Here is an 11,869-nt window from a genome sequence, read left to right on the forward strand (position 1 = left end):
CAAGGAGTTCCTGCGGCAGTACCGAGTGGGCACGGACCGGACGGGCTTCACCTTCAAATACAGGTACTGCTGTCTCCCCGTTTCCCTTTCTGTGCCCTCTTTGCACACCCCGTCTGCTGTTAACCTCCCTCCTGCAGAGCTCATCTTGATATACAGCAGTGCATGTCAGCTTTTCTCTTCCTGTAGACCAGAAGGAGAAATGTTGTCCTTCCCATTTAATCTTGTAGGAAAGCTGAAGTCTGGTGTTCTCCCAAATTTTTAGGCAGCCAGATAGTGGCAGAGGTAGCAATAGAGGGATCTGTGTTGCCAAGTTGGAACCTAGTTCTGAAATTCAAGGTCTGTCTTTAAGTTCTGGTGCTTTCTGGTCTGGAGTTCTGTCTGTATTCATTAAAATTGGTGCAGCACTACCTATGTGTGCCTGCTGAGGCTGTGAAGGTCCCTTGGCCATCCCTTTATCTGTGCAGCTTGGTGACACAACTGTGAGAGAACAGAGAGGTTTGTCATGCAAGGCTGCAACAGTCTTTCACCTTTCGTCTCTGAATCTCATCCACTCTGGTTTTTTTAAGGACAACATTGCCTGCTATGCTATTACTTTCTCTTTTAAAATTGTATTTTAGATATAGTAGGCATTATCCTGTGCAGAAGGTTTCTAATTGCCCATCTGGCCATGCAACTCTAATAAACAACTAGTGCTGTACTTTACATTGTCACTGCAACAACTGGTGTCCATGGTCTTATGTCCCATTTTAAAGGGGTTTTGAGTGAAAGATTTGCCTGGGCCCCCCTTCACTTCTCTTGACAGTCTTCTGATGTTCCCTGTTTGCTTTCCAAACCAAGGAGTTCCTGCAGAACCTGCCTTCTCTTCTCCTTGCTTGTCGTAAGGTCACTGTGGGCTAGTGGTGCTTTCTGCCCTGTGAACTTTTACCACTTGCTGCCTTCTAGGGATGAGCTTAAACGGCACTATAACCTGAGACAGTACTGGGTGGAGGTGGAGATGGAAGACTTGGCCAGTTTTGATGAAGATCTCGCTGACTATCTGTACAAGCAGCCAGCAGAGCACCTGCAGCTGGTAAGGATGGAGAGGGGTGGGAAACCTAGCACGTTGATTTCCTCACATCATGAGAGCAGCCCTGGTGACACACTGTAACATACCTACAACAGCCTAATTCTTCCCTTTCTAGTTGGAAGAAGCAGCTAAAGAAGTAGCAGATGAGGTGACCCGTCCTCGCCCTTCAGGGGAAGAAGCTCTCCAAGACATCCAGGTGATGCTGAGATCAGATGCCAATGCAGCCAGTATCCGCAGCCTGAAGGTGAGCTGAATCTGCTGCCGCGCTGAGCAGCCAGTGGCAGGGCTAGTGTGTGTCAGGACGTGATTGCAGGGAGGCTTCTGGTACTCAATTACGTAGTTCAGGGCATGGGTTGTACATTAATTTGTAAATGAGCAGGGATACTCGGCGACTTAAATCTGACTGCAAAGGACTGTTATTGCTGGTCCCTGCTGCGGGGTTGTTATTGCTGTTGATGTGTTGCCAAGAGTGTTTTGTCCTTTGCTCTCTTGCTTTGAAATGAGCGTGGCTCGAGTCATGCAACATTCCTCTACTGCTGTAGAGAAAAAGAGTGATATTACACAGGCTTTTTTGTTCTGGTATCGTAATTCCCATGAATGTGAGGAGTGTAGCTAAGAATTGTGTTACTTCTTTAGTTTCCCGTCCATCCTCCACTGGTGTCTTTCTCACCTTCCCTTCACCTTTTTCCCTTTCAGTCTGACCAGATGTCCCACCTTGTCAAGATCCCTGGCATTGTAATTGCGGCAACCCCTGTGAGAGCCAAAGCCACCAGAATAGCCATCCAGTGCCGCAGCTGCCGCAACACCATCAGCAACATTGCTGTGCGCCCAGGCCTGGAGGGTTACGCTCTCCCCAGGAAATGCAACACGTAAGGACTGATGTGAGGACGCATGCCGCAGGCTGGTCGGGGAAAAAAAAATAGACTGCGTCCCCTCCTCCTGCTCCCCATCCCATCCCGTGCATGTTGTGTAGAGTCAGCTCCATGATGCACAACGCAGAAGCATCTGTGCTGCTCTCTCACTCCTGCCTTCATGTTGCCTTTCTACCTGTGTGCACACGTGGCTGGAAGGTTTTAGCTCCATCTGTGGTTACACCGGTCATGGTGCTGCATGACCAGCACTGCATGAGGTGCTGAGCAGCTGTGTCCAGAGGGTTTGTTATATCTAAGAGGGTGCTTTGCCTGTTCTGCTTCAAGGTTCATTCCTGCGTTCTGCTGTCCTGCAGTGCTGCGTACTGCTGTCCTAACTTCTTACTAAGTTGTTATCTTTATTTTACTTTTTTTCAAACAAACTTCTTGCTTCTGTGTTGTTCCCCCTCCCCTGGGGGCTGTTTTGTGTTACATTCTGCAGGGGTGCTTTGCTACTCACTTTCTAATTGTGTCTTACAGCACTTGCTGCCCCTGTGTATGGTGAGCTGACCGATCCTGGTGGGTTTTGTCTCTGAGCTTGTGCCTTCCAGTATTTGTTTTCTGTGCCTCATTTCCAAACTGGGCACAGAGTGGGTTGAGAAGGCAATTAGCCCTGAAGAGAAGGGTTTAGGGGTGTTGATAGATGAGAAGCTTAATATGAGCCGGCAGTGCGTTCATGCAGCCCAGAAGGCCAACGGCATCCTGGGATGTATGAAGAGAGGTGTGGTCAGCAGGTCAAGAGAGGTGATTCTCCCCCTATATTCTGCTCTTGTGAGACCCCACCTCAAATACTGTGTCCAGTTTTGGTGCCCCCACCATAAGAGGGACGTGGATCTGTTGGAGCGTGTTCAGAGGAGGGCCACAAGGATGATCCAGGGGCTGGAGCACCTCTGCTACGAGGACAGGCTGTCAGAGCTGGGATTGTTCAGTCTGGGGGGACCTAATAGCTGCTTTACAACACCTGAAGGGAACCTACAGGAAGGCTGGGGAGGGACTTTTTACAAGCATGTCCACTGATAGGACAAGGGGAAATGGGTTTAAGGTGAAGGAGAATAGATTTAGATTGGACCTTAGGAAGCAATTCTTCAATACGAGAGTGATGAGACTTTGGAATAAATTGCCCAGAGATGTTGTGGCTGCCCCCTCCCTGGAGGTGTTCAAGGCCAAGTTGGATGGAGCCTTGAGTAGCCTGATCTAGTTGAGAGGCGTCCCTGCCCATGAAAGGGAGTTGGACTAGATGATCTCCGAGGTCCCTTCCAGCCTAGGCCATTCTGTGATTCTATGATTCTATGATTTCTAATGCAGTTTGAGAGGGATTTGGAATAGAGATCTTCCTTGCATGTGGTCTGTACAGAGACTGGCCCATGATAGCACAAGTGCATCTAATTCTCACGTTACCCTCTCCGAAAGCTCTATCCCTGCCACCGAGTTAGGTGTTTGTAGTCATGTGCTGAGATAGCAGCAGGACATGGAGGTGTTCCTTGTCTTGGAGAGCTGGTGGTCTAGCAAGGCAGATATGTCTCGAGAGACTGGGAGGTTGATGCCAGCCTTGTCACATTGCTAATTGCTTTCTCACCAGAAGCCACTTAACATTTGCTTTGCGTGTGAGGTTATAAAGAAAAATGCCCTGACATGTTGCTGAGTCTATACTGTTACCTTCAGTCTAATTAATGAATTACCTTCCTCCCTGCTTTTAGCTAGCAGGGCAGAGCGGGGAGGCAGGGAGAATATTCAGGCAAATATCACACTATCTTTGGCTCATTCTCATGCCCCGTTTTGCCAGCTGTTAAAAGCAAAATGTAAGGCTTACATTTGTTGAGGACTTGTGTGACTGCCCTTCTCACCTGCTGGGCGTCACTTGGAGGGGCAGCTCCTCTGAGCTCTGTCAACGCTGTCACCTCTACAGGGGGCTCCCAGGGGTGGCTCCTGAGGGCCAGCAGCCTTCCCTCATTTATCTTTCTGCACAGAGAACAAGCTGGCCGCCCAAAGTGCCCGCTGGACCCCTATTTCATCATGCCAGATAAGTGCAAGTGTGTGGACTTCCAGATTTTGAAGCTGCAGGAGTCTCCAGATGCTGTGCCACACGGGGAGATGCCTCGGCACTTGCAGCTCTACTGTGACAGGTACCAGTGTGGTCTCCCCACCCTTACCCCTCAGGGCTGGCAGGTGTTGCCAGTGCTCTCCTTTTCCCCGCTACCATCCTCTGCTCTCCTCTTCCTTCTCTTAGGTACCTGTGTGACAAAGTTGTCCCAGGGAACAGGGTCACTATCATGGGCATCTACTCCATCAAGAAGTCCGCCCAGAGCAAGAACAGAAGCCGTGATAATGTGGGTGTGGGCATCCGAAGCGCTTACATCCGTGTGGTGGGCATCCAGGTGGATGTGGAGGGCTCAGGTGAGGGCTGCTTTTGGTGCCCGTCTGATCTGTGTTGGTAGTCTAGTGTTGGGAGAGCTTATTGAGGTGGTCCCTCTGTGAGGACTGTATGAAATCACAGTCTGGGTGCTTATATAGTCCAACTTAACCCTGGATGCTCTATAATTGTGTCCTGTATGACTTTTTCTCAGTGATATTGTATGAGAAGGCTTCAGCCTGAGGCTTCAAGGGTATTGTGAGTGCTTATATCTTATTGATTTTACTCAGAATCTGCTAAGCCATTCCTGAGGATGTCAGTGGTTAAAACTGAGCTATGTATTTAAAACATAGTCCTGACTGTAATTCTCCCTCTGGTTCCTCTAGAGCTCCTTTGTCCAAGATCCTTACTTTTTCCTACCAGCCTCTAAGGACACAGCTTGCCTTGCTGGGATAGCAAACACATGCCCTCTCCACCCTTCCCACCTGGTGGCACTTAGAATGATCTTCAAGAAAGGATTTTGGTGGTAGCGGGGTTGGTGAGGAGTAGTGTCATTTATTTTAAATTTGTTTGCTCAGTGTTGTGTCATTCTCATCCCTGTACAGGACACAGCTTTGCTGGCTCTGTGACCCCTCAAGAAGAGGAGGAACTTCGTCGCCTTGCAGCCATGCCCAACATCTACGAGACCATCGCCAAGAGCATCGCGCCCTCCATCTATGGCAGCACTGACATCAAGAAGGCCATAGCCTGCCTCTTATTTGGAGGCTCTCGCAAGAGGTGGGCAAAAGTCAGCCTGGCAGACAGACAGTGGTGTCAGGGTTTTCATTTGTGGCACAGAGCCATCTTCTGGAGGTGTTTGAGCCACTTGTCAGCAGCGCTTGGTTATCAAAATAAAGGCTCACCTTCTCTCCTCACTCTCTTCCCACCCTATCACTCCAGGCTCCCGGACGGGCTGACCCGCAGAGGAGACATCAACTTACTGATGCTGGGTGACCCTGGCACAGCCAAATCTCAGCTGCTAAAATTCGTTGAGAAGTGCTCGCCTATTGGGGTAGGTGGTTTGAGGTGTTTGCTTGTAGCGCGGCTCATTTCTTCCTTCTGCTCTTTACGTAATGCTGAAGACCAGACTGTGGTTGCAGGAGATGCCTGCCCGTGTATCCACAGCTGGACTGGCTAGCAGCAGAGGTGTGAACTAAAAAAAGATGAGGTTGCAGAATGGGTGATGAGGAAGGGAAGGGGAAGCAGGTAGTGTCTTTCATTATGATATGAATCAGACTATTTGCAGACATCCAAAGATGTGACTGGTGCTGTTGTTCGTTGTTGAGACTTGATCAGCGGAGAGCCTGGCTGGTCAGGACAAATGAAGTTGGCTGCATCTCAGGCACAGACCTCGAGGCTAAGCCCAGGCATGAAATTATATTTTCAGCTGTGTTTTCTTGTAGTCTTTATTAAACTCAGCCTCTGACTGCGTTGTTCCCTCGGCAGGAGAAGCGGAGCTAATGCAGCAGCCCACCAAACAATGAATCACTCCCTGTTCTCTACTTAATACCTCTATTTGTGTGTCTGAAAGCCCTCCGGTGCGTCATAGCTGCTTAGTCCGAGGCTTGGGACCAGGCAATAGTCTTGCTAAGTGCCCAGCAGGTCTGCTTTTGGTGTATGCTGAGGGGTTTTTCTAGGGCTCCTTGTGTTTCCTACATCCAGCAACACTGGATTTTGCAGTGCTAGGGCTGCTTTGTCCTTTGGGTGGAGCAGTGGGCTCTTGGGTCCCATGGTGTCTGACATGCTGTCCCCTTTCTTGTCCTGCATGCCTCTAGGTGTACACCTCAGGGAAAGGCAGCAGTGCTGCTGGCTTGACGGCCTCGGTGATCCGTGACCCTTCCTCCAGGAGTTTCTTCATGGAGGGAGGAGCCATGGTGCTGGCGGATGGGGGAGTGGTGTGCATCGATGAGTTCGACAAGGTATCCTTGGGGCTGCGTGTGTGGGAGCAGGGAAGAGAGCCCCTGGGTTGTCAGCTGCTCCCGGGAGAGCCCAGAGCTGCAGGAGAAAGGAGCGACTCTCCTGAGGCTGCCTCACTTTCTTCTGGGGAAGGTCAGGGGATGGGGCTGCAAGAAAATTCTGGTTACATCCTGTGCTCTTGGGCAGAGATCCAACAAGAACTTTACCTTGGGGGTCAGTGTCAGTGGGTGTGTAGCTGAGTTCCAGTGGAGGTGACTGATGATAACTTTTTTTTTTTATTTCCTCCTCACCTCATTTCTCCCACCTCGGATGATAAGATGCGGGAGGATGACCGCGTGGCCATTCACGAGGCCATGGAGCAGCAGACCATCTCCATTGCTAAGGTGAGCTGTGGGTGCATGTTGCTGTGGGGCAGTAGTCCTGACTTGCCACTGGGCTTCTGAGAGCCCAGCAACCAGTAGTCATATCTTTTTGCCAAGATTGCCCATTTTAGAGTCCAGGTGGTGGTTTTGATGGTTACTGGTTTCTCTGATCTGAGATCTGTCAGCCCTATGGGTAGGCTTTGGGTAGTCTGATCTCAGTCAGGCTGAACATCAACAGGACTGAAAGAAGCTCCCTCTGCTCTGCCTGTCCTCGTCCAGATTTTGTAGTTATGCTGACATCCCTATGTCACAGCCTGATGTCACTTCATTTTCTTACTTCCTACTGCTCTTCACGCCCTCAGATCTGCAGAAACTGCCTGTTATCTTGGAGACAGGTCTTCTTCCAAATCAGAGGGGGCACTGCCCAGGGTCACTCAAGGCCAGCCACTCAGTTTATGGCTCAGATTGCAAACTTGGGGTGGGGTCTTGCCCTTGACATGAGGTTTTAAATGAAGTTACTCTGTGCTCAAGTCTCAGCTGAAACCAGTTCTTCTCCAGAAGGACGTGTGGGTCCAGCCCTATGTAGCTCCTGTGCTGACACCTCTCGACTGTGGAACCATTACAGAGAGACTGGGTAGTACTTAAAGGGTTTTATTTAAATGCAACTGATTGAGGATGAGTATTTGGAAACTGCTTTGGACCTTTCTCTATGAGTTAATAGCCCTGCTTTGGCACAGACATGGTTTTGACCCCATCTGTTGCTCCTTCCCCCTACAGGCAGGAATCACAACCACCCTAAACTCCCGCTGCTCAGTGCTGGCAGCTGCCAACTCTGTCTTCGGGCGCTGGGACGAGACCAAGGGTGAGGAGAACATCGATTTTATGCCCACCATCCTCTCCCGATTCGACATGATCTTCATCGTCAAGGATGAGCATAACGAGGAACGAGATATGGTGGGTTGGGGCATGTGGGTGCAGCTGGGACTTGTGGTGCCCCATTTTGGGGGAGGGGGATGCAGGGAGGTTCCTGCTGCCTGACTCCACTCTGCTCTCTTAGACACTGGCCAAGCATGTGATGTCCTTACACGTGAGCGCCTTGACGCAGACGGAGGCCGTGGAGGGCGAGATTGAGTTGAACAAGCTGAAGAAGTTCATCTCCTTCTGTCGGACGTGAGTGAAAGGCAAAGGCATGGCATGACTTTCTGGTGACATGCAGGCCACAGGGTGGGAGGCAGTGGTGAGGATCAAACCGTGAAGCCACTGGCAAGCACCCTAGCTGGGTGACCTTTTTTTAGCTCCTGCCTTCTAAAAAAGGGAGCAAGAGCAGCTCACAGTGGTGCCACAATGTAGCGTAAGGAGGGGAAGGATGCCCAGGGGCACCCTCCCTCCACCCAGGGGACCCTTCCTGGTGGCACCACCTCCATCTCGTGTACCCCCTTGCAGCAAGTGTGGTCCTCGGCTGTCGGCAGCGGCAGCGGAGAAGCTGAAGAACCGCTACATCCTGATGCGGAGCGGCACTCGCCAGCACGAGCAGGAGAGCGACCGTCGCTCCAGCATCCCCATCACCATCCGGTGAGCAACCTCACCCTCCTTGCCCCTTGGTGTTGGGGTTGTGTTGCTGGGAGACACCTGGGGTAGCCCAGGAAGGGGATTAGTGGGATGCTGGCATTTGGGGAGCCTTCTGTGAACACGGCAACATTTGAGGAGCTGCAGAGGTGGGGAAGGAGGTGCCTGGAATGGCATAGGTGGAGATGTCAGCAGGGGGAAGGACTGCTCAGGGCTGCAGTAGAAAGCGGGGAACATCTCCTTTCGCTGCAGGCAGCTGGAGGCCATCGTGCGCATTGCCGAGTCCCTAGGGAAGATGAGGCTTCAGCCCTTCGCGACCGAGGCGGATGTTGAGGAGGCCTTGCGGCTCTTCCAGGTGTCCACACTTGATGCAGCCATGTCGGGCAGCCTGTCAGGTGAGGGGGAGATGCTCTGTGCTGGGGGCAGGAGGTACGTGCTGGGACTGGCTGCTCAGGGCAAGGAGAGATGAGCTCCCCTCCCAAGACCCAGCTGGCAGGGGCAGGGGGTGCTACCAGGCCCCCACTGGGAGGGAGCTGGACCTGCTTTCTGAGCCAAGGCAGAGCAGTACCTGTGGAAGTGAGGAGCCATCATGGCCATGGGACTGTGGCTCACAGGGAGGCCAAAAGCAGATGACACTGAGGGTCTCCACTGGTGCTGAGTAAGGGAGGGATGGTCTAGTTCTTTGTGGTCCCAAGAGCAGAGTCCAGTGCTGGAGGTGGTGCCCCAACCTGTTTGTCCTCCAACTTCTTTCCCTGTGGGAGTGGAGATAACGTTTCCTTGGGAGGCAGTGTGGCACAAAAGGTTTCAAGGAAGCTCCAGCAGTCAAGTCCACATTCAGCTGTATCTTTGGAGCTCCGCAACCTTTGAAGGTGGATTTGCTTGTGGGTTCCCTCCAGTCTCTGAGATGTTAAGGTGTGGTGGGAGACACAGGAGATGGTCACTCGAGGTCTAAGAATGATGTCTAGGTGGCACAGAGAGCTCACACAGCCTCTTCATCCAGGGGCGGAAGGCTTCACGACACAGGAGGACCAGGAGATGCTGTCCCGCATTGAGAAGCAGCTCAAGCGCCGCTTTGCCATTGGCTCTCAGGTGTCAGAGCACAGCATCGTCCAGGACTTCATGCGGCAGGTGGGCCAGGGACCATGTGGAGGGTTTGCTTGTGAAACCAAGGGACCCCAGGCTGTGACTTGGGAGGTGAAACCCATTCCCCCAGAGGTGGCTGGAGAGCCTTTTGGTCATACTTGCTTTTGAAACTGTTTATAGGGAGTGGTGTGCACTGTGACTGCAGAGTTTAATAGAATCATAGAATGGCTTAAGTTGGAAGGGACCTTGGAGATCATCTAATCCAACCTCCCTTTCATGGGCAGGGACGCCTCTCAACTAGATCAGGCTACTCAAAGCTCTGTTCAACCTGGCCTTGAACACCTCCAGGGACAGGGCATCCACAGCTTCTCTGGACAATTTATTCTGAAGTCTTGCCACCCTTGTACTGAAGAATTTCTTTCTAAGATCCAACCTAAATCTGTTCTCCTTCAACTTAAATCCATTTCCTCTTGTTTAAGGGGAGAAAATTGAGAATGCATTTTCCTGCAAAAGCATTGAGGTTTGGGGGTGTTTGCTAGATTGGAGTCCTGCTCTTGAAGCCAGAACAATGGGAGACCAGAACCAGAACAACTTGTGAGACTGGCTGCAGTCAGACCTGAAAGAGTAGAAGAGGAAAGGAGCATCAGCACCTAGTGTGGCTGAGCTCTCTTCCTCTAGAGAGGCAAGAGACACAGCCAAGATTTAGTGGTAGTTTTAGGTTCTTGCTGGACTCATGGTCTATTCCCTGCTGGCTCATGTCTCCCTCCTCTTCCCTTTTCCAGAAATACCCAGAACACGCCATCTACAAGGTGCTGCAGCTGATGATGCGGCGGGGGGAGATCCAGCACCGCATGCAACGCAAAGTCCTGTACCGCATCAAGTGACCTTCCTCTGCCACGTGTGGGGAGAGAAACGCTGCTGCCTGACATGGGCCTTCCTGCAGGCAGAGTTCTCCATGGGGTCAGAGCCTGCTCCTGGAAGCAGTTTTTCTTTGGGGAATCAAACAGCCCTGGCTTTCTTTCTTGAACCAGGCTTTGGGGTGGTCAGGGTTCCCGGTGGATGTTCTGTTACTGTGTTATGTTGATGGTTTTTTTGAACTCCAAAAGCTTTTAGTTTGTATTAAAATAAAATTTCATAGTGGCAGCCCTGAGTCTTTGGCTGCCCAGAGGGAGAGAGAGGATGTATCACCTTCCCCCTTTAGAGGCGCTGAAGGATTTTGGTTGAAAAGCCCGCTGTCACCCACTGCCCAGCATGGACCCTGGGGCCTTGCCTCACAGCAGGACACAGCCCTGTGGGCAGCACCGGCAGCCCCGTAAAAGCAGAAAATGATTTCTTGCTCAGGGTTTGATCTGCTTTATCAGGGCATCAACCCTGCTGGCATGTTCTGCCCCACTGGGCTCTGGTGCTGGAGGAACCTTACCCAGTTACCGTGCTGCCGTCTTCCCTGTTGGCCAGCAGCAGCTTGAAAACAACCTGCTCTTCCCTGCTTCAGAGCTGCTCTGCTTATCCCTCCCTCCTCTCTCCAGGGGCTGCAGCAGGTAAACCCTTTACCCTGTGATGGGAAAGGCTGTGAGAGTGCCTTGCTGGAATCGTGGGCAGAGCCTTCCCACTTGCCTCAGTGGGGTAAAGCAGTGCCAAGTGAGGATGGGGATGCAGAGCAATGTCTAAGAGCTGTCTGCTCTCTTCCCCATACCTCTACCACCTTGCTGGTATTGCTGGCAGCCATGGGGAGGGATGTGCCACTCACCAGGACCCACTCCTGCATTTTCCGCTCCTGCGTGCACTTTTGCAGCCACTTGCCCTTCTGTGCTTGGCAAAGTCGGGAGGTTTTTGTCATTTCTAGTGAAGCAGTAGTGGTTCTCTTAAGGGCCCTCCCAAAGATGTGAGGTGCGGGTAGGTCCCTGCCCTCTGAAACCAGTGCAGTCGGGCACTGCAGGCGAGCAAAGCTGCTGCAGGTGCTGGAAAAGCTGCTGCCGTGTCTGTGAGTGACCTTCAGGCTGAAAAACACACCCCCAGAGGCTGCATTAGCGGAAGAAACGTTCAAGGCCAGCAGAGGGTACCAGAGCCTTGAGGATGCTGAGCTGCGGCTCTGCACAAAGCCATTCATCCTCTTCGAAGAGGGGAAACCGAGGGGTCCCTTTGGGCAAGGGTGCTGGCATGCAGGGAGCACCCAGCCTGACAGCTGTCACACGAGGGCTGGGCTCCACTGGAACCCTCTGAGGTGTTCAACAGCATCCCTCTGCTTCTGTGTGGGTGTTTTGAGAGGCACACAGTGTACTCCTGATGTGTGGCTGGAAGTGGTTATGAGGTTGGGGGTCTGTCTGGAGGGACTGGTGGGGCAGTGGCCCTGGTGAGACTGGCTGCAGACTGGAGAAACAGCCTCCTGCTGTTCATTCTCCAGTTTTTTGGATGGGACTGACCTTTGTGGAAAGGTGGAGAGGAGAGGAGGCTGGCCCAAAGCCTCCCCATAAGATAGGCAAGCCTAGGTCTCCAGAAAGCTCACTCCAGTGATTTTATTGCCCTGTATTTTTGCAGGTGCCAAGTGCCTCATGGTGCTCCTTGGAGCAAGTGACACTGG

General features: G+C 52.0%; 1 protein-coding gene across 1 annotated transcript; it reads left to right on the plus strand.

Annotated features, from left to right (window-relative positions):
• Positions 1 to 4: 4 nt before the first annotated feature.
• Positions 5 to 10,175, plus strand: MCM5 (minichromosome maintenance complex component 5; the record flags this gene model as incomplete). Its single annotated transcript, XM_009877788.1, has 16 exons — positions 5 to 63; positions 943 to 1,069; positions 1,182 to 1,310; positions 1,763 to 1,935; positions 3,942 to 4,097; positions 4,202 to 4,368; positions 4,930 to 5,101; positions 5,264 to 5,375; positions 6,139 to 6,282; positions 6,598 to 6,663; positions 7,420 to 7,596; positions 7,700 to 7,812; positions 8,086 to 8,214; positions 8,461 to 8,603; positions 9,209 to 9,336; positions 10,074 to 10,175. Coding segments are annotated over 16 exons (2,097 nt in total), but the record flags the coding sequence as incomplete, so codon positions are not given.
• Between the last annotated feature and the right edge of the window lie 1,694 nt (positions 10,176 to 11,869).

Source organism: Apaloderma vittatum, unplaced genomic scaffold, assembly GCF_000703405.1.
Source record: "Apaloderma vittatum isolate BGI_N311 unplaced genomic scaffold, ASM70340v1 scaffold14470, whole genome shotgun sequence".
NCBI lineage: Eukaryota > Metazoa > Chordata > Aves > Trogoniformes > Trogonidae > Apaloderma > Apaloderma vittatum.